The sequence below is a fragment of the Cariama cristata genome, unplaced genomic scaffold (genome assembly GCF_000690535.1).
Source record: "Cariama cristata isolate BGI_N322 unplaced genomic scaffold, ASM69053v1 scaffold5121, whole genome shotgun sequence".
Classification (NCBI taxonomy): domain Eukaryota; kingdom Metazoa; phylum Chordata; class Aves; order Cariamiformes; family Cariamidae; genus Cariama; species Cariama cristata.
In genome coordinates, this window is record NW_009597426.1 from 18,393 (window position 1) to 40,524 (window position 22,132).

Sequence of the window (22,132 nt, forward strand, 5' to 3'; positions counted from 1 at the left end):
TGAGCTGCTTGGCAGACTTGTGCTCCTGCTGTAAGCACGGTGTATTTTGGGGAAATGCATGTTGGGTTTATGCTACAGGGAAGCTGTGATTATTTGTAAGTCTCTTCAAACCCTTCAGGTCTCTGGAGTTGAAGACCACACGATAGCTGGGATTGTGTAACAAAAACTGTTCATTAGTGTGTGTTACTTATTTATGTAGCCACTCTGCAGGCCTGGAGAAGCACTTGGAGGAAAGGGATCAAGCATAAGCTTAAGCTCAGCCATGTGTAACCTACTGCCCTACCCATGGCTGCTTGGGTCTGCAGAGGGGTGATGGCTTTGCTTCTGGAAGTGTGAACTGTGACAAGCAGGGGGTTTTGATGTGACATCTCTTAAGGAAGCATGTGCAGAACTCGGCTTTGCTAATAGCAGTTATTTTGGTTGGTCACGCGCTTCTGAAAGAACAGCACAACAATACTGTTCACGGGGGCTTATCTGCAAAGGGAGGCTTCAGCCCATGCTGCAGTGTGCCTCTCAACACGAAAGGCATCAAGAAGATTGAGCCTAGTACAGTGAATATCTGTATGTGATAGCTGTGTAAAAGTTTTGTATTGGTAACTGGCAACAAGTTGGAAAGCAACAGGGCTTCAGTGTTTGCTTTAGTTTTTAAAAAAATGGCCCTTGTAGAGGGTCAGTGTTGCCTTGCTGCACCGCACACTTCTACCCAAAAGCCGTGGGGCATAGACAACGGCTGGGCAGACTCCTGTCTGTCTGTCTTCACACTATAACATTAAAACTTGTGCTGAAAGCTAAGCTGTGGTTGCCCTGAGTCAACATTAAACTAAAGGTTGTTCTGGGCTGGGTAGGCTATGTGTATGTTGAGAATCAAAGACGGTATGATGTCTGAAATTCCCTTGCAGCCTGCAATCCGAACGCATGTCGTGCCACTGGTAGAGGTCTGCAGCCCAAGGGTGTCCGCATGAGGGAAACGGCTGACTTCAAGGTTGATACGAGAGCAGCGGGGAGTGGAGATCTTGGAGTGACTGTAAAGGGACCGAGTAAGTGTTTGGGTGAATTTGTGCTGTGGGTGTGTGTTGGAGAAGGGGGAAGTGGAGACTGCAAAATGGAAGAGCACTAAGGAGATGGTGGCGTGATGGAGCTGATGGGATTTGTGTTATCATAAAAAGCTAAATTTCAGAAGGATTTCCTGGTACTTTGTGTCTAGTGTGAAGGTTTTTTGCGGGGCTAGGTAAGATTACACCTGGTTTTAAGTCTCTCCATTTTAACGCATATTGGTTAGCAAAACCGTGAAAATCCATGTGTCTGCCGTGCTCTCCAACCTTTATGTGTTTGCATTGCATCTTCATCTAATCTGTGGGACCAAGTCACGCTCCAGGGTCTCTGGCAGGGTGGAAATCCTGCTCTCGTAAAGCTAGGAATGGCTCAGAGCAGCACTCCTGCCTGCACTGGGTGCTTGGACACATGAGCAGGGAAGGAGAGGGTTGAGGGAACATCTACGCTGACATGGAGACCTTCTGCCAGGATCCATCCCCAGGTCCTTTGCTGTATCCTGAGCTCTGGATGTGACCCTCCACCTGGACCGTGGGAGGCCGGGATGCAGCTCGTGCAGTGGGCTCCGGAGGCTGCCAGCAGCAGCGGCTGTGCTGCTGCTCTCGGGGAGCTGCTGTGCTTGTGTTGTACTTGTGAGCCCGTCACCTCCCCCCGACTGGGACGGTATTAAAAGGTGCATTGTATTGCCTTCACCTCCTCCACACACACAGTGCTCCGACTGTGTGGTTTAATGTGGTTGGAGGGGGGGGGGGAAAGCAACAGACGTATCGATGTAAATTTTAGTGTATTAAGCTTTTCTCCTTAAATTCTTCATCTTGAAGAAAATGAAAAGTAGGCATTCCCTGCATACTTGTGGTTGCAAAGTCTGACAAATGTTAAGCTTTTTTGTTTTAACATATGACATGCATCATACTGCAGACTAAGAAAATGAAACACAAGGGAACCCATTAAGTCTGGTAACTTAAAATACTTTCTGCTGTATTTCTTCTGGAAGTGTTTGCTGTCTTTGTCCTAGAAGGCAACTAGAACTAACTTCCCTTATAACCTGACCTTTTTTTTTTCTGGTGGAAGAAATTTATTCTTGCAAGCTAAAATAAATACTAGAAAACATGAACTTGTCTGAGTAATTGAAGGCAGGATGGAAGCTGTTAAGTTTAATGCTGAACTGATCTTTCAACAGAGGGTTTGGAGGAGCTCGTGAAACAAAAAGGCTTTATGGATGGTGTATATGCGTTTGAATATTATCCAGCTGCCCCAGGGAAGTACGTTGTCACGATTACATGGGGTGGGCACAACATCCCCAAAAGGTGAGTTAAAAGTAGCTTTTTTTGCAGTTTCTGTGCTCTTCGGTGGGTTGTGTAGTTGGTGGGCTTTTAAAGCAACGCTGACCTTTGAAGAAACTCTGGGGCGACAAGTTGGTAGCAAGCAGTTGCTGTGACACCTTATCTACAGCCTGTTTTAGGGCTTCAGTGGCTTATGTTGGGAAAGCTTTGAAGGGTGATTTGCATCAGTCTCGCTAAACCCAAACTAATGAATACAAAAAACAATAAAACTTGGTGGATCGTGCAGCTTAGACTTAACTGTGAGTTTTTGAAGGGATCTGTTAATTTAGTGTCCAGAGCTACAGCAAGCAGTGCAAGCCAAGTGTTTGACACTCAGGATTTGTGTTCAAAGATGTGAGCACGTGATGGGTTGGATGACCTCTCTGCTGGAAAGACAGTCTGCTGGGCACTGTGCCACTACATGATAGCATCTATTAATTTGGAAAATCCAATGTAAAGCCTCATTAAAATGCCTAGGGAAAAACATGGATGCTGTATTTGTCCTCATTTCTAATCACTTGCTTTGCTTTTCTCTTGTAGCCCCTTTGAAGTTCAAGTGGGTCATGAAGCAGGTCCCCAGAAAGTGCGAGCCTGGGGGCCGGGACTGCATGAGGGGGTTGTGGGCAAATCGGCTGACTTCGTGGTAGAGTCCATTGGCACAGAAGTTGGCTCTCTTGGTATGTTACTTTACTTAGTTTGCCTGAAATATTTATGTATTGCAACTCTAGCAACAAACTCCTGAGAAACAATAGCTTTCCCAGCAGTAAAAAACCCATGTCTGTAAGATGTTTTGGTCTAAACACAAACTTACATCACGGTATCAAAGGCAAGTCCTAGAAACAGGAACGTGTGTGATGGGGAGTGTTAATCTGTGGTTTTGTGGGATGAGATCCAGAAGGGAATGATGGATTATCTCCTGTGTTGCTGAAGAAGGGTGATAGAGAGCATCAGGCATGGTTATGGCTAATAAAAAGCAGTTTGGGGAAGCAGTGTTAAATTAGCAGCCACCACAAACCTAACACAAGGAACCCACTTGTTCCTTTTTCAGGCTTTGCAATAGAAGGCCCTTCTCAGGCTAAAATTGAGTGTGATGACAAGAACGATGGCTCATGTGATGTGAAGTATTGGCCCAAAGAGCCCGGTGAATATGCTGTACACATCATGTGCGATGATGAGGACATAAAAGACAGCCCTTATATGGCCTTCATCCGACCGGCTTCAGGAGACTTCAACCCAGACAAGGTGGTGTATAAGACTTCACCAGTGGCATAACACATCTTCAATCTAACTACAGTAGAGGTGTTTCTGAAGGCTTCTGGTAATGAACATGACTCTTAAGCTGCCTCTACTTAAAGCTCTGAGTTTGCCATGCTCCAGCCAGATATTACTCGGCTTTTTCTAATAACATTGTTGTGGTTTTGATTTAATGTGATGAAAACTTGCTGAATTAGTCCAAATTCTCAGCTTTCACACTAGCCTCTACTTGTATCCTGTGCTTCATGGGTTTTGTGGGAAGGGGAAGGTCTTTAGAAATAAATCACTGAGTGTTTGCTTCTCTTTCTGAACTGCAAGCTAAGATGCTTGGGGTGGGTTTTTTTTAGGTGAAGGCTTATGGCCCAGGCCTGGAGAGGACTGGCTGTATAGTGAACAATCCTGCTGAGTTCACAGTTGAAACCAAGGACGCTGGGAAAGCACCTCTGAGGATGTATGCACAGGTAAAAAGCCAAAGGCAGCTATGTGAAACTTCAGCAAAAGGACTTTAATACTGTTGAGAAAAATGCCTTAAGTGTTTCTACTCGCTTACACACCACTTAATTCTGGGCATGTGTAATTCTCTCAAAGCTCTGTGCTTTGATCTGTGTAATGTAGTCAGGCAAGAAACCTAACTCAAGACAAGGTGACTTCTCCCTGGCGTATGAAATACATGGCTTTGCTTCCTTACTTGGAGTCTCCTCAGCAAAGCAAGCTGTAATTTCCTGGAGTTGTCATTTGGAAGCACCTGAAGTTATCTCTGAGTGTGTGAATTTCAGGTGAGCTTGTTAAAATATGTGTTGTAGGATGGTGTCAGGAATGAGCAAGTGTTGGATGAGGAAGACTTACAGGAGTGTAATTTGCATGTTTCTTTATTATTTCTGAGCTGCAGTTCTGGAAAAGAAGAAAACCAAACAAAAACACATTTTGGAACAGTCTTGGGCTGTTCAAACTATACGAACATTTTTAAAGTATCTGAACCTTCTGCTTGTACTACTGCTTTTTAGGATGGAGAAGGAAACCCTATCGATATCCAGATGAAGAGCAAACCTGATGGTGTGTTTGCCTGTTCCTATGTGCCACTTAAACCAATCAAACATACAATTTCTGTTGTCTGGGGAGGAGCCAACGTGCCCAATAGCCCGTTTAGGGTAAGTAGAGAGGTGGATATTACTAGTTCTAGCCAAGTAAGACATTTGCACTCACAACTCCTTGTCTTTACAGATAGGATGATAAAACCCTTCTGTGACTTCAAGGAGGTGTGCCCTTCTGCTCCCTTTTTTTAGGAATCTATTCACTTGAGAAGAGCTTTCTGTTTTTACAAGCTCACACATCAGAGGTCTTGTATCAGTCAACTGCATCCTGGGGGAGTTGGGGCAATTCATTCTTACCTTGGTACTGATTTCATGTAACCTCTGTCCAAACAGTGCTCCGACTTGACTGTGATCTCGAGTGTGGCACAGACGTGTGATTCTAACCCTTGTGAATCCATGTAGGTCCTTATAGGTCAAGGGAGTCATCCTCAGAAAGTGAAAGTGTTGGGACCTGGTGTGGAGAGAACTGGCCTGAAAGCGAATGAGCCGACCCACTTCACTGTCGACTGCACGGATGCAGGAGAAGGTAAAGGCAGGCTGGGCTGTTGCTGTGGTGCCAGAACCACAGGTCATGCAAGGGGGCAGGTTATGTACTGTTTCATGCTGGTTTTCCTTGTTTCATGGAAAAACTTTGGGAAGCAGAACACTGCAATGAATTCTGATGTGATCTGTTACATCAATTAACGTGGTGACTTGAACAGCTACTGGAAATGGGAACGTATTGGCTGTTTGGCTAGCAATGTCTGTAGTGTCCAGTAGCAAAACCTCCATTTGCTTTTTCTAGGTGATGTCAGTGTTGGAATTAAGTGTGATGCTCGTGTGGTCAGTGATGAGGAAGAAGACATAGATTTTGACATCATCCACAATGCTAATGATACATTCACTGTGAAATATGCACCACCTGCTGCTGGGCGCTACACTATTAAAGTGCTTTTTGCAGGAGAGGTTTGTAATCTTAATTTTATAACCTGATGTTTCTAGGGTCTGTTTGTGTGCTCTTTGATCACTGAGCACGTGCCAGTTCACAGCTGGCTGTGGTGGTGTACAGCTGGCCTCTTCCGTTTCAGCTCATGCGCACTTTGTCTGACCACTGTTTCTAAAAACACTTTGGAGGTACTTGAATGTACACAAATGAGAGGGGTTGTCTGGAGATGTGTGCAAGCATATGATGTGTTGGGCTGGCATAATGAGTGTGTTCTCAGTGATGGACCAAAGCTGCTTTCTAAAGGATAGAAAACATAAGTGACTCTCCAAGGAACATGGGAATAAAAATAAGTTTTCCTTAAAAAAAAAAAACCAAAACAAACCAACCACCCTGCAAACTGTCCAGCTGTGAACATTGCCCTAGACTTTGAATGATACTACTCAGTAAGGCAGAGCATTTAAGTGAGGCAAAGTTTTACTCAAGATGGTGATGGAGTTAAAGCAGAAGTATCTTAAAATGATTATCTGTCTAGTTTCAGCTAGTGAAGAGTGACTTGGTTATGTTTTAGAGCTGTGTTTCTCTTGCAGGAAATTCCTGCCAGCCCCTTCAGAGTTAAAGTGGATCCCTCGCACGATGCCAGCAAAGTGAAAGCTGAAGGACCTGGGCTGAACAAAACTGGTGAGAGCTGGGTTGGTGGCGCAGGCAGTGCTGGACCATGAGGGGCTGTTGTGGGGTAGCCACTGCCTGACTGAGCATTGCTGGGGTGCAGCGATGCAGTCCTGGATACGGCGGGGTGAGGTGCCAGGCGATGGGAGATGACTCTGTTCCCTTGGCATTTTGCTTGACTGGCCTTTATAGGTACCAGATGCTTCTTGGGAAGAGTTTCTTTGTGTGAGCTTCTGCATAAATTAGAATTCACATTTTTCTTCAGGTGTAGAAAATGGCAAGCCAACACACTTCACTGTGTTTACCAAGGGAGCGGGAAAAGCACCGCTGGATGTGCAGTTCAGCAGCCCGGTGCCAGGAGAGGCGGTGGCAGATCTGGATATCATTGACAACTATGACTATTCCCACACTGTTAGGTACACTCCAATACAGCAGGTAGGTCTGAGTCCTGTCGGAATACAAGAGTGAACAGCTCGTGTTGCTGTAGTGCTGTGACCTCCCTCCCTGGTACCCATGCACAGAGGAATGAGCAGATAAAACTTGCCAGGGTGTCCTGTTCCCCAGGATCTCTCAAGCCTGCAGGACAACTGGGATTGGAAATCAGTAATGCAGCTTTCTGGTGTAGTTAATGATAGATTGTCACTGATTTCTTTTTTGGGAACAAGTGAGATATTGAAGCAGTAGCACACAGCTCATGTCATTCCACGTGTTATCAGTCAAAGAGGAAAGGTGGTGAACCTTCCCAGACTCCGAAATGGAGCTGGCTGCTGCGGCCCTGTGAAGTCAGGGCTATGGTGTGCTGCCTCTTGGCAAGGTGCTGTTGTCAAAGGAACTGTGGTGCAAACCAGAGCAGGGACGAAAGGCACAGCGTTTGGGTAACGCTGCAGCAGCTCCCCAGTAGGAAAGTGAACGAGTGGGTGCTGAGGAGGGAAGGTGGGCTGCAGATTCAATGCCTCAAAGTATTTGTCTGTATTTGAGGTTTACCCTTGGATTGGAAAAAAATTCAGTCTAACTCATTTTGGTTCACAGATAGATGCTTCCTAGCCAACACCATTAAATAGCTGAAAGTGGAAGCTGCTAATAACTAGAAGTATTTTTTCTTATGCTGTGCTTGCACGTTTGTAAAGGGCCATTAAATGCCAGAAAACGTGAATCTTGTGTATTTCTGAAAACCTAAGTGCTGTAGTGCTGAAATTAAAGTGTTTTGCTCATCTTGTTCTGCTGAGCAAACACATGAGCTACTTGGTCATCTGCACCAGCTTCCTTGAATAAAAGGGAAGTATAAAAGTGGATTGATACGGAGAATTGCAGCATTATTTATGTGATAATGCTGGATTAGCATTCTTGGAAGCACCATAGAGCTAGTGTTTGTTTTTGGATAAACCAGTTGCATGACCTCAGGATGTGGCTAACATGCCTGTTTGGAGAAGCTTTTACTTGTTCAGTCAAGGTTGGTATGCAGAAGGGAGCAAAGTTGTCTGAACTCTGCATGTGTGTGTGTGAGCAGTACCAGATTGCGATGTTTCCTGTGAAAAGCAGTGGTGAAACAAGCCAGGATGCCCAAACCGGGTTTCCCACTTGGGTTTCCAATCTGGAGGAGTACCTTGGGTCATGGAAGAGCTGTGGACTTACAGGAGACACTTGTAGACAGCAGTGGCAGGAAAGCAATGGTTAAAAAGAGGAGATGAAAATAGACTGCACAGTAGTTAAAGTAGTCTTGTTGTCCCTCCAGGCTGTGAGCACATAGGCTGTTCCTGGACCTTGTCTTTCTCGGGTTCATAAGCAGTCACTTATGAATGAGATTCTGGACTCTTCAGAGCCCAGAGAGGACGGACTAGGTAGTTAAATTCCTGAGGGGCTGCGTCAGCAGCAGAGGAGCCTTGGTTTAATGCTGTTTACTCAGCCTTATCTATCTCTCAGTGTTGCTACAGCTACCCGTGTGTGTGTTTTCTAAAAACAACCAAGAATAATCATGGAAGCTATTCACTAGCTTGTGTGAAACATCCATGATTATTTCACTTGGGAACTGAACTGGCCAAGAACGAAAAGTAAGCAAACAGTGAATATAGCTAAAATATGGACTGCGGTAGGAAAGAATAAAAGGAGCACACATCGTGGGCTGGAACTTGCCATGGCTGTGCGATATTCCAGCCAAAATACACAAGAGCATTAATCTTTCTGACTTGTAGAGCTTAAAACCCTGGTATTTCAGATGCCATAATAATACAGCCTTTTTGCAGGCTTGGCTTTGGCCTGGGCTGTCCATGCGGTGGAAGGGGATACCTGGTCTGGAGCACTGGGACATTCATTCAGCTGTCGGCTCTGGGTGCTGGGAGGGTGGGAGCCAGCCTGAGCCAGAGGTTTTGCCAGGCAGCTTGAATATAGTCTAATTAAATGCTGGAAAGAACTATCTTTTTCTCTCTTCCTGCATTAAATAAAATGCATCTAATACTTTGAAGGGCTGCAGTGGGATGGGAAGTTGAGAGTCCATAAACCAGTAAGTTTGGCTGTGATCAGCTAAAATGGATTAGGTGAAGTGGTTTATGTACTGCTCGGATGTTAGTGTGTCTGTATGAAGCGAGGAACTGAGCTAACTTGTAAATTCTTCAACTAGGGTCCAATGAAGGTTTTGGTAACTTATGGTGGTGATCCTATCCCTAAAAGCCCTTTCACTGTGGGCGTTGCTGCTCCGCTAGACCTAAGCAAAGTTAAAGTCAATGGACTCGAAAACAGTAAGTACCTCGGGGCTGGAAGGCCCATAGCCTGCCTCTGAAGTGTCTCCTGAATCTGGGTGATGGCCAACATTCCTGTGAGAACAGAAGTGGGCAAAACAATCTTCTTTTTAACTTGCTACAGTTGGGGATCAACCAGCTCCAAACTTTATAGCTTGACCATAGAATCATAGAATCATTTGGGCTGGAAGGGACCTTTAGAGGTAATCTAGTCCAACCCCCCTGCGGTGAGCTCATGACTTAACTGGTCCTCTTGAGGACTGAATATCAATTTAGTTTTGTTTTTTGGGTTTTTTTTGGCAAAGATTACATATCAGTGTGGACAAAGCATGTCTTGGGGTTTAGTCCCTTCTGGTGAACAGAGCTGGACTCTTCACCAGGCTGGGCACCTGCTGGTGAAATCTGATTTCCTTGGGGCTAGATGGCTGTTCAAATGTATGTAACTGCTACAGTGCAGAATGTCATTCATACAGTCTCTTTGTTTTCTAAAACTGGAAGAACTTAGGGCTGTGAAATATTGTTGCGTTCCTGAAATGAGCCTCTGATACTGTCAGGCCATGTCTTACAGGCTTGTTTAGCACTGTAGCTTTGTAGCTCCAATGAACCAAAGCACTTGTTTATTTTTTTGTTTGGTTTGGCAGGTGTTTTTGCATGCAGAGGGATGCAGACTGAGCAGGGCTCTGCCAGGGCTTGCTCCCTTGGTGTTATGTGCATGAGAGACTTTTTGGAGCGCTGTCTGATGTTGAGTACTTAACGTAGTAATATGGGTTTTGTCTTTTTCAGGAGTGGAAGTAGGGAAGGATCAGGCATTTGTAATTGACACTAAAGGCGCTGGTGGGCAAGGTAAACTGGATGTTAATATTTCCAGTCCTATGAGGAAAGCTGTGCCATGTCTGGTGGAACCGGTTCTGGGTAAGGAGTGCAGCACTGCAAAATACATCCCAAGGGAAGAAGGACTGTACGTGGTGGATGTGAGTTATGATGGCAACCCAATCCCAGGGAGCCCTTATACTGTGGAGGCCACGCTACCTCCAGACCCCTCCAAGGTAAGTGAATGGTTTAGGGCTGTAACAGCAACTGATACCTGAAAACTGAGTTGTGGGCTATTGCATAAGCCTTGGCTTGTTTTGGCCAAACCAGACCCAGGAACATCCTTACTCAGAGTGCCGAGTTGTTCCTTTTGCAGGCGCCATGACTTGTGGAAGTCATTCCTATAACACTGTATTTGAAAAAACATTGAGGTGATTAAGAATACTGCCAGCATCCTGCATACTGTGGCAAATACAAGTATTGCTCCTAACTTAATAGAAGTTGGCCTCATGAGCATCTCAACTGTATTGAGATGCTTCTTTCTAAGGAAACAGATTTCAAGAAAAATGTGTGTACAGCCATCATATATTTTAACGTTTCTACCTTTTTATATCCCATGGCTACATAAAAGCAGCTATGGTGAAAGTGTGAATATCCTTGCCTAGAAACCTTTTTGGAGGAGAGATACCAACTTTACAGTAAAACTGGGAGGAGTGGCAAAGGAGATGTTGCTTTCTGTGTGTTTTTAAGAGCTTGTTAATTGAGTGCCACATAGAAACAAGTCTAACTAGGCAGTCTGTGCTGACAATAACGTGAAAGAATGGCTTCAGCTCAACTGCATGTTCTCTTCTAGGTAAAAGCTCATGGCCCAGGTCTTCGAGGGGGCCTTGTTGGAAAACCAGCACAATTCACAATAGATACCAAAGGGGCAGGAACTGGAGGCTTGGGTTTGACGGTAGAAGGCCCATGTGAAGCTAAAATTGAATGCTCAGACAATGGTGATGGAACCTGCTCAGTCTCCTACCTGCCTACAAAACCTGGAGAGTATTTCGTAAACATCCTCTTCGAAGAAGTTCACATTCCTGGTTCGCCGTTTAAGGCAGACATAGAAATGCCATTTGATGTCTCTAAAGTCATTGCCACGGGTCCGGGTCTGGAACGTGGTAAAGTAGGTGAGGCAGGGCTGCTGAACGTCGACTGCACAGAGGCAGGTCCTGGGGACCTGCGAGTGGACATGATGTCGGATGCTGGTTCCAAAGCTGAGATCCAGATTGATGATAACAAAGACGGGACCTATGTTGTAACGTACGTGCCACTCTCAGCTGGCATGTACACAATCAAGATGAGATATGGAGGAGAGCAAGTACCTAAATTCCCAGCCCGGGTCAAAGTGGAGCCAGCTGTGGACACAAGCAGAGTTAAAGTATTTGGGCCAGGAGTGGAAGGGAAAGGTGAGAATAAGTGTTGTTATCAGAGTTTGTAGCACTTGCGGTCTGTTGTCCTGCACAGAGTGTTCTGAGCATTAAAAGTTGTAATAGCCTTGTGTGTTCCTGTGGTGACCCTTGGACGGGGGTGTTTCATTATGTTCCCAAATGAGTTGTTTATCATGATGGTTCACAAAATGTTTTGTCATCGGAAATACATGCGGTTCTTCAAGTGACTCTTCAAAATGTATCCTGCAGATGTCTTCCGAGAAGCTACAGCTGAGTTCACTGTGGATGCTCGACCTCTAACGAAAGCTGGGGGTGACCACATCAGGACGCAGATCATGAGTCCGTCAGGCTCCCCCACAGACTGTCTCATCCACGATAATGCTGATGGAACATATTCAGTAGAGTACACGCCGTTTGAAAAGGGTAACCTCTGGGTTGGTTTTTTTTTGGTGGTGGTTTTTTTGTTTGGTTTTTGTTTTGGTGTTTTTGTGGTTTTTTTTGACTTGAGAGGAAAAAACCAAGGGCAAGCAGCTCTTCTGACACTTTCATTTGGCAAAATGCTGAGGGCTGCCAGTAACTTGTTGGCATCTTAGCGAGATTTTTGCTAATAGAAGAGCTAATTCTGCAGGAAGTAGCTCTAGTTTAACTTGAAGAACTGACTTTTACAGTAACTTGGCTTCAGAAGAACAATGCATAGATGGCATCTCAGTTATGAAACGTTAGTGAAGTCTTGTGAAGTGCAGGAGGAAGCTCTTACCCATATACTGACATTTAAGTCTGTAGCATCTTGTAGAAGTGATGTTAAGTGATGAGAATATTTTAGGGAATTTGGGACGTGTTTTCTTCCTCTTAACAGGTCCACACACAGTCGATGTAACGTACGACGGCGTACCTGTGCCAAACAGTCCCTTCAGAGTGAACGTGACAGAGGGCTGCCACCCATCACGTGTGAAGGCACAAGGACCCGGACTCAAAGAAGCTTTCACAAATCAGCCAAATGCCTTTTCAGTTGTCACCAGGTAACTGGACCTGTTTGATCCTTAAGGAATATCTGAAGGAGGGAGGAGTGTAGTGGACTGTGCCATGCAGAATGCTAAACCCAGTACAAATACTTATAAAAGGGCCAGGCTGTGTCCTTGTAATTACTGTGTGCGCTACATCACGTACTGAGCACTCTGCCCTGCAGAGATTAGGGGCTGATAGTGGCTGAGGATAAAATTCTAGGAAAATGAGAGTGAGGTTATGCAGAACAGCTTTGCATGCCAGAGCGTGCTTGAAGCCTGGACATCAGAAGTCAGGTTACTACAATTCCGATAAGGGTAAAAATGCAGCCAAAGCACGCGAAGCTACTGTTAAAGCAGATAATTCTAACAATGTGCATTTCTGTCTTGCAGAGGGGCGGGAATCGGTGGCCTTGGAATAACTGTTGAAGGACCTTCAGAATCTAAAATTAGCTGTAAAGATAACAAGGATGGGAGCTGCAGCGCCGAGTATGTTCCTTATGTTCCAGGAGACTACGATGTTAACATCACATACGGGGGAGAGCACGTTCCTGGTAAGAGCTCTTGTTCACTGGCTTTCAGAAGGGGGAAGACGTTGAGCTAAGAACTCTGTGCCTTGGCTGAATCTCATTGTGCTGGGGGCTGTTGAGGCTTTGGCTTTCTGCTTTTCTTGAATTCAAACAGAAACAGCAGCGACATTAGTTCCTCACACCTGACAGCGAAGCGTGGAGCGCTTTGTGCTGTGGTGTGGTGGTTCTGAGGAAGGGCTGCAGTCTCTTCTCACTTCTGAAACAGCCTCTGTGGGGATGTGGAGGAGCCTCGTTGAGACTGTAGCACCCACAGCAGGGAACAAAAGAGCGGGTACAGATCGGTGGGACGGGGAAAGGGATGCTAGCCCTTGACAAATAACCGGTATTATGCACAAGTGGTGCATCATACATTAGGTCAAGAAAATAGCCCTTTGGTATATGGATGCTTTCAAGACTCTGTTCTGCAGTAAGATGGTCTAATGGGTGAGGTTGTCATGGGGATTATATTAAACATTGCAAGTTTTGGTCACTGCAGAAGGCATAGTAACTCTTTCCTAAACCAGACATTTACCTATGTATGCATTTGCACTGGATGTTAAACTGAAGTGAAGTAGGTTTAAGGAATGTTCCAGGTACATCTGGCATCTAGCAGATCATGACTAAAAGAAGGATATTTTGGTTGATACCAAGAATTAAATGCTCCTAAACGCCAGACACATTTTGCTGCAATGTTCGAGTTCTTATGTGCTGTCATACATCTAAGTATTCTTTCCTAAGCAGATGGATCACAACTGAATTGTTGAATAGACAGTGAAAATGTAGAAGCAGCATCATTACACTCCTGGCTTTTGCAGAAGCAGAGGAGTAGTGTGGAGGCTGTCGGGTTGTCATTCCTGCCTAAGGTTGAGGGACAATAATAAAAAAGCCCAAGGAAAAATAGGGAAAAAGACAATTTTGTTTCCTGTAACTGGACTCTGTGGTGTTTAACACTTGCTGCATTAACTTCCAGGCAGTCCTTTCAAGGTTCCTGTGAAGGATGTTGTGGATCCCAGCAAGGTGAAGATAGCAGGACCAGGTCTGGGAACAGCTGTTCGAGCCAAAATCCCACAGTCCTTCACTGTAGACACGAGCAAGGCAGGAGTAGCACCCCTCGAGGTGGTAGTGGCAGGACCCAGAGGTAAGAACCGAAGTACTCCATCCAGCTGTGCCCCCATCTCTGCGTTTGGGTGGGTAACGTGATCCTGACTCTGCTTGCAAAGGTGGTGATGCCACTTGAAAGAGCATTTACCTCTGTTCCTGTTCATCTGATGTGTGCACCTTGACAGCTGACCCGTGTGTCATGCTGTAAAAGGAGGAGAACAGTGTCCTAGGTAGTACTGCTTTGGGCAGTGTCTTTGATGGCTTTATGCTAATCTTCAGAGCTGGGAGAAGTGACATGAGTAACCATCACTGGCGAACAATTGTGGGTTAGATTTAGACATCAAAAAGTAAATCCAAAGTCTCGCGCGTGAATGGTGGTTTGGGAAACCCGGGTCACTGCGTTGCAGGAGTCTCTGAAACATGGTGGAACCCCTAAGGGGTCTCAAGAGAGCCGCAGGGCCCTCAAGTGATAGCGTTAATGGTGTTTACATTAACCTGTGTCTTGGTGGCACAGTATCTTGGCAGCAAGTACCTTTTGACTGGAAGTCTTGCCTTGCTAGGAGGCAAGAGCTGCTTCCCCGCTCGGGTGTCAGGCCACGCTGGTGTGGGTGCCCCTCAGGTAACCCTTCTTTAATTTTAGTGGATGAGATGGATTCCCAGGGATGGCGCTCCCCATTGAAAGCGATTTCAGATTTCTTTAAAGGTGATCCGAAGGGTGACACTAAGACAGGTTTGAACTCTCACTAACTACTGGCAACTTTGGCTTTTGGAAATCCGGTTGGCAACAGCAAGAATCATCTGGAGGAGGGAGTGGGAACCAATGGTGCCGCTTTTAGGTTTTGCATGACAGCTATACATTTCTTTTGCACTTGCTTTACTGCTAATCCTTCCTGTGTTTTAAAGCCAACTTGTAATTGTAGACTGCTTTGTGTGTTGATCTGAACCGATATGTCACATAATCTGCTGTAGATTTAGCTTAATGCAAATTGAAATAATTGATCCTGCTTTGTTAGGACTTTGGCAGCTTGCAGGGCTCTCCTGTCTAGGCAGTGAGCCTGCCTTTCCAAATACCTGATTGTGAAAGACTGTTGGTGAATGCTATGCACCAACTGGCTTTAGGGCTCAATTCTGTTCAGTGAATCCTACTAACAGTATGTAATCTTGTAAATGACAGTTCAGGCAATTATAACCATTACTCATTTTCTTCCTTGAAAGATCTTCAGTGTATTTTGAGCAATTGCTCTTGACCTGGACTTTACGGAAAGGCGGATTTTTGATCAGTATTTTTATGCTAGCTTTTGTTTACAGCGAGAAGATGGGAGCCCAGAGAGTAGTGGATAACCAATCTATCAAGTCAATGGCACTTGAATACAAAATAAGGGAAACTGATCACTGATCCTTACCTGTTGCCTTCATTAAAAAAAAAATTGAAATTTAGCTTGTTGCAAACTGTAAATGAGCTGTGCATCTTGGAGCTTTGTGCAGCAAACGGCTGGTGAGGAACTGAGTTTTAATAGCACAGCTGAGAAAATCGTCTGTTGCTTTTTTAGGAGTTGTGGGGCCTGTTAATGTAGTAGACAACGGAGATGGCACCCACACAGTGGTGTACACCCCTACGCAGGAGGGACCCTATATGATCTCTGTCAAATATGCTGATGAGGAGATTCCTCGCAGGTAAGGTGATAAAGATAAACTTAGATGAACTGAAGATTTAACAACACGATGGTGCTCTCCCAGCTCAAGAGCACTGTTTAAGGGCTAGCTGTGGTCCTTTCTAATTGGTCGTGCAAGGAACTGCACTGGTTTCAGGGTTCAGCGGTGGTTTGAACCTGCTGCACTTATAGCGGGGATGCTATAGACGAGGTGTATCCACACCTCAGCGTGTCCTGCAGTGACTATCAGCCATTGACTTAGGAGGAGGGAGCAATAACGGGTTTCTCTTTAAGTCCCTTCAAGGTGAAGGTGCTTCCTACATATGATGCCAGTAAAGTGACGGCGAGCGGACCAGGTCTCAGTTCCTACGGCATACCAGCCAGCCTGCCTGTGGAGTTCGCTGTGGATGCTAAGGATGCTGGGCAGGGACTTCTGGCTGTACAGATCACTGTAAGTTACTACAAAACTAAGCAGGAGTGGGAACAGGTTGTTCTAGGTGGGTGCAAGTGGCTACTGTTGAAAGTGTCCACAGCTGTACCCTGACATACGCAGTGTCCTGGAGACTGGGCTGCTGGGTGGACCTTAAGCTCTGGTACAGGAAAGTCTTGCGCTCTGTGTTTGTGAAGTTCTTGAGGCTGCTTTTATGAGACTTCTGTCTTAAAGTCATCAGCCATGCTATATTTGTCTCTTGGTTAACCTTACAGTCTGCAAATGCCCCAAATGAGATAAATAGTTTCTTGTAAGATTATGAAAATGCTGGAATTTGAAATTGAGACAGCCTTCTAGCAGTGTAGTTCAGCAAGGCCATGAGATAACATCCACACTGAGCATTACATGATAATAAATAAACAAACAAGTCTCCCTCAAGGTTGCCAGAAGTCATAAGCTTCTTAAGGAGATATTACAGGAATGTTTTTATTTGACTTTGTTATTGCTCTTCCTGAAATTTCTGGTGCCTGGACTCTGTGGCCTCAGCAAAAAGGTCTCTGGTTAGTGGTCCATAAAGCACGTTTCCCAGCTGTGGCATGCCTAGGTCACGGCATGGCCAGTTGTACTTGCCCTTCTGCATTCTTGCTCCTGTGCTGTCCCACTGTCTGCTGAGGTGCAGCAAAGCAGTTACCTTTACTCTGGCATGCAGGTGTGCTCTTAAAGGATCCAAAATGCTTATCAGAGCTCCCAGCCTGGCTGTGGCTTTGAAGATCAAGTTCCACAGGTCCTACATGGTGGGAGTGCATAGGCGATCCTCCTCACAGCATTTGTTTGCTTCTTGTTCTGAGCTGTTAAATGTCAAATGTTTCACAAGCCTTCCTGAAAGCAGTAAGCTCTCTTGTGCTGTACCTAAAATCTCAAGTCCTTTGCAGGTTATACTGTACCTCAGGTAGTGTTAAGTCATGAAACACAGAATGGGGCCAACATGTGGTTCCCTGTAAGCGGGCCTGGAAGACTTTCTAAAATGCTTCATGCTTTGCAGCTGATGAGTTTCACTGAAAGCTGAGACTGGGAGTAGCTCTGTCAGAAACATGCACAGTGCTGATCTTGGTTGTGGATAATGAAAGCTTGATGCTGAAGCTCAGATCTGTATTGTTTATGTATCTCTTTAATCCTTGTGTTCAGTGTAGAAATGGTGGTTGAGGGGACTATGTAGACCTGCTTTTAACTGTAGACCTTGCAGTGTGTCAGGAGCCAGATGCCTCATCCAGGAGGGTTGACGACAGACTCCAGTAATGCTTCGCCCGACCTCAAACCTTTTGGGGAACAGCTGGCCAAAGCTACCCAGTGCTTTGTCAGAACATAGCTGCACAGTCTGGTTCTCGATCTGTGCCTCAGGGACCTGGGAAGCGTTCTTTGTTTCCAGCAGTGATATCACAATGAAGCCTAAAATTTCTTGCAATGAATATAAAGTTCATTAAAATGGCTTGCTGCATCTTACAAACATTCTCGTATCAAACGAAGGGTAGTTAATAGTAGCACTGATTGTTTTATAGTGGTCTGATACCTTTTTGCTCCTAATAGTCTATTCCTGATACTAGTCCTTGAGTGAAATGTATTTAACCCTCAAAAAGCTGCAGTTCTGTACTTGTTTGAGACTGTCTAAATATGATTGTGTGAAGAGATTTGCTGCCTCGCTAAAGGAATTCATAACTAACTTCATAGTGCCTAAATCTTCTGTTTCGCATTCCTCAGGACCAAGAGGGCAAACCCAAGAGAGTAGATATTCATGACAACAAGGATGGCACTTACACAGTCACCTATGTCCCTGACAAAACAGGCCGCTATACAATTGGTGTGAAGTATGGTGGAGATGATATCCCATCCTCTCCCTATCGGATCCGAGCATCTCCAGCTGGGGATGCCAGCAAGTGTTTGGCCACAGGTGAGTGTTGGCTCCTCTCTGTTGCTGTTGTTTGTACTTGGTGTAAAGCTGCCTTCTGAGCATGGTACGGTTGACGTAATTGGTGTAGAAGATGCTAGACTTGTGTAATCTGGCTGCTCTTGTGAGAGGGGTTTTCCTAAAGATAAAGAAGCATCCAGCCTGCAGGCAAGCAGGAATCTCTTGTAGTCTCTAGCAAAATCTTTCAAACTGCCTTGTTACAAACAGCCAGATGCAACTGAAGTCTGATGTTTATTTTGGCCTGGATAAATCCCACTGAGAACTGCGGTGAGGTTGACTTAAAAATAACACATCTGTGCGCATTCACTGCATTGTGCTCCTTGCACTGCAAGTGTTGCAAGAAGCTTTTCATTCTGAGCAAGAGCAGAATTAATTCTGAGGATGTAAATAGCTGACTGTGTGCTTCTGCATTAGCAACGCCTGTTCAGTCTAGGTGGTGTTAGTGGAGTTTTCTGCTGCTTTTCTGTCTGGTCAAGGTTGGCCAGGGTCTGAACAGACTTTTGGAAAGCGTGGGTGGAAGCGGAGAACCTAAAGATAAGACATTACTACAACTTGAAAAAAAAATCATTGCCTCAAAAATCAGTGCCTTGGTGTAGGGGAGGGACTCCAAATTTGTTGCTGTGGGAGCACCCTTAGAGCTTTGACCCTTAGCCATTCTCAGGATGGGTGGCCATCACGTGGCTTTGGGCTGCCCACTGTGGCACGCTGCCACCTCCCAGCCAGCCAGAGGCTGTGACAGGGAGCAGAAGTGACAGGAACACTGAAAGTTAAATCCCCTGACTAAAATAAATAAATTAGGCAAGACCAAATTGAACAGGGAAACTTAATCTGTGGTTGTAGACCTCTGAGAGTGTCTGGGCATTGTGCTGACCTGCATCGTGCAGTTAGAGCGTACCCAGTGCCCGTCTGGCAGCCGGCTGTTTTCAAGCCTGCTCAAACAGAAGTATATTCCTGGCACAATGAAAAACACAGAGTGGCTGGTATCCCCTTTGCTTCAAAATTTGTTTAAACAAGACCTTAATGGCTGAATCTGATACTCTTCCAAGTAACTGGAGTCACTAACTAATCAAAATAACTGTGATGGAGATTACTGTCAGATGCCAGCTTAAATTTCGCCTTTCGAAGAAGTGCCTTTGACTCTCTGCTGTAAACCTGAAATACAATCGCTGTAGGAGTAGATGCTGGAATACTGTCAAGGTATTAAAAGAGCAGGTTCGTTGCCACTTGAAAATGAGCCACTTACGTGATAACAAGTGCTGGTCAAAAGCAGGAGTATTAAAAATGTACTGCAAATAAGACTTAATAGTTTTCATTTAAACACAGTGTTCTTCAGGCTGGATCTGATTGCTACAGTTTGGGCATTGTTTCATGATTTACTTTTTTGGGGATGTGTGGCGGAACAGTGGAAAATAATTTGTGAGTAATGTAGGAGGAAACATGGCTATGGCTGCTACTGTGCCCTTTCTATAGCTACTTACACAGGGAGGTTTATGTTAAAGCAGCGACAGCCAAGTTGCTGAGCGGAGCAGAAGATAGTGCCTTTGACTGTGCATAAAGGAGTATAATGATAAGATTGTGGGCTAAGGCATTGCTTTCTTCAAACTTAGCTTTTTTCACCTCTGTTCTCATCCAGCCTCTCTGACTGTAGAGGAGAAGGAAAGCTGGTGGCCAGCTCTTGCATGCTGCTGTGCTGACCAACACTATGAACGTCCCTTGTTGCACATCTGCTCCCAAAGCCATGTCTGTGGGTCCTCAGGACCGATGTTTGGTGGTGTGCTTCCCAGGCGCCTCACAGGCAGCCTGCCTGGGAAAACTGTCCTCTAAACGCTTTCTGTAATGAAAATTGCCTTGTAGGTCCCGGAATTGCACCCACTGTGAAGACTGGTGAGGAGGTTGGTTTTGTGGTAGATGCCAAATCAGCAGGGAAGGGAAAAGTGACGTGCACTGTCCTGACGCCAGATGGGACAGAAGCTGAAGCAGATGTTGTTGAAAATGAGGACGGGACTTACGATATTTTCTACACCGCTGCCAAGCCAGGAACCTATGTGATTTATGTCCGCTTTGGTGGGGTGGACATTCCTAACAGTCCTTTCACCGTCATGGTAAGCTAGCTCTGCTCCAAAAATACCTCCCACTCAGACTCCTACTGCCACGTTTTATTTAGTGATAGGTTAACTCTGTGTGTAAGTGTGTTTTAGGTGTTTATTAGACTGTCAGGAGCTAATGAATCCTTGTTACTTGCAGAGTTTATTTTGAGCAGGCAATACAGTTAAGTGAAGAGGGATAGGAACCCATCAGAGGATGAAGACTTGGCTTCTCTGAACAAATTCATTTTTCATTTCCTGATGATGTAGTTCTTTTTCTGCCTGATGTAAGGGTGGTTGTAGTTGGCCTCTACATCTGATTACTTCAGCCATTGTCAGATATGGTGCTCTGACTTGGCCATGTCTCACTCTGATGTTGGCCCCAAAATAAGGAATGGTCTGCTGATAGATCCCAGGGAAGCAGCCTGTTGGCTCATACTTAAAAATGATTTGCAAGTGCTAGTTAAACTGTTATAGCCAAATCCCCCTCCTTCTAATTATATTCCTTTGTGCAGTACTTCAGCATGTTTAGTTTTAAAAAGCATACAAAGCGTACAAAATGGCAGCCTCCCTGAGGAGCAGAGTAGGTGCCTCTCAGGGCTTGCAGAAGCCCTTCATGTGAAGAACAGCTCTCAGTGTTGGCTAAACAAGTCTTGGTCTTCTAATCTCAGCCGAGGCAGCCTATGGCACATCTCAGTCCGTGAAACCGCATGGCTGTACTTGTGGTGAGTCTGGCTGGAGCCCGCAGGCGAATCCTTGGGGCCGGGCATGCTGCCGCTTCCTACCTGCTACCCTGGCAGATTGCTACCAGTGTCTCTGAAGATTTCCATGAAAAAACCAACTCCCTTGGGTCACTGCTTAAAGCTCACTGCAGGAAATGCCTCTCAAGGTCAGGGAGCCTGCTCCCGGCCAGCCAAAATTCCCACTTCCTAGCTGACCGATACAATACGCGTTTGACTTGGGTGTCTCAGCTGGGAACGGAGAACAGTGAAACAGCAACGTTTCTGTTTTGTGTTGGTTTTCTTAGTGGAGTCGTTCCATGCCTAAGTTTCCAGCGGGTTATTTTGTTAGGGTGGTTTGCAGTGGTATAAACAGGCAGGAGGAGCTGGCGTGGCTGAGCCCGGTGGAGCTACCTGCGTGGGTGTCAGCCCCAGCAACTCTTGTTGGGTTAAGTGGGGAGAGGGGAATTTGCAAGTCATCCTCTTGGCATGCCTGGTGGGAAGGGAGGCTGCGCCAGGGGAAAACACATTCGGCGTCTTGACAACGCTATCCCGGCTATGAATCAGAAGAATAGCTTTGCAGCTATGACTGGACGTGGGCTGGGTCATTCACCCAAGCGCAGGAGCCGGGAGCAGCCTTCCCACGGCAGCAGGCTCCCCTGCCTCTCAGCTCGCACACTGTGCTGCGCAGCGCTTGAGGACTTGCATTTGGATGTAAACCTTTCACTTCCCTCCCTGCACCAGTCCTGTAAAAAAGCAACTCTGAAATTCAGTTGCACCAGTGTTTAGGCACTGCTTACCAGCTTTGCTTCCAACAACAGCACGTACCAGCTTTGTCCCTTTGCTGTGCTGCCGGTGACTTCCCCCAGTGCCCAATGCCTGTGGATACGGGGGCAATTTCCCAACTCCCCTGGGTGGATCCAGGGCCTTGTGATGGCAAGAGGAGTGGGAGGGCTGCATGGTGGGAAGAAGGTGTTGAGGAGCTGGAAGGAGCTGTGCGTTCTGTATGGTGAAAGGTGGGAATGCCTCCATGCCAGAGTAACCCTTAACCTGCCTTTACCCCTGCCCAGGCTGTAGATGCAGATGATGCCACCGCGCGGTCGCAGGAGCCAGTGGGCGCCTCCCCCCCCGGATTTCGCCCTTGGGTACACAATTTTTACATTTTTCAGCTGTTTTTCCCCCATCTGTGTTCCATTTCAGATGACAGCCTGCTTCTTGGGACTGCTTGAATCGCTCTGGTCATTGTGTTCATTCTTTCTGTTTGATCAACTGTTCTTGGGATCCAGACCTTGTTTTTTCTTTGCTGCTTGAAGGGAATCTCCAAATAAAT

The 22,132-nt window shown here is 45.8% G+C and overlaps 1 protein-coding gene across 1 annotated transcript in view; it reads left to right on the top strand.

The window, feature by feature from the left end:
- FLNB (filamin B, beta) overlaps positions 1–22,132 on the top strand; it is a gene marked incomplete at its 5' end in the record, with an annotated part of 56,056 nt that overhangs the window by 17,366 nt on the left and 16,558 nt on the right. Inside the window, 23 exons of the mRNA XM_009708866.1 lie at positions 900–1,037; positions 2,231–2,357; positions 2,913–3,049; positions 3,421–3,614; positions 3,974–4,087; positions 4,631–4,774; positions 5,120–5,243; positions 5,502–5,662; positions 6,230–6,320; positions 6,574–6,743; positions 8,923–9,040; positions 9,824–10,086; positions 10,704–11,301; positions 11,533–11,706; positions 12,140–12,302; positions 12,678–12,838; positions 13,824–13,991; positions 14,595–14,684; positions 15,505–15,628; positions 15,901–16,057; positions 17,792–17,981; positions 19,854–20,101; positions 21,873–21,947. Of these exons, the coding sequence (XP_009707168.1) occupies positions 900–1,037; positions 2,231–2,357; positions 2,913–3,049; positions 3,421–3,614; positions 3,974–4,087; positions 4,631–4,774; positions 5,120–5,243; positions 5,502–5,662; positions 6,230–6,320; positions 6,574–6,743; positions 8,923–9,040; positions 9,824–10,086; positions 10,704–11,301; positions 11,533–11,706; positions 12,140–12,302; positions 12,678–12,838; positions 13,824–13,991; positions 14,595–14,684; positions 15,505–15,628; positions 15,901–16,057; positions 17,792–17,981; positions 19,854–20,101; positions 21,873–21,947 (3,929 nt within the window). The remainder of the gene's footprint in view (positions 1–899; positions 1,038–2,230; positions 2,358–2,912; positions 3,050–3,420; positions 3,615–3,973; positions 4,088–4,630; positions 4,775–5,119; positions 5,244–5,501; positions 5,663–6,229; positions 6,321–6,573; positions 6,744–8,922; positions 9,041–9,823; positions 10,087–10,703; positions 11,302–11,532; positions 11,707–12,139; positions 12,303–12,677; positions 12,839–13,823; positions 13,992–14,594; positions 14,685–15,504; positions 15,629–15,900; positions 16,058–17,791; positions 17,982–19,853; positions 20,102–21,872; positions 21,948–22,132) is intronic.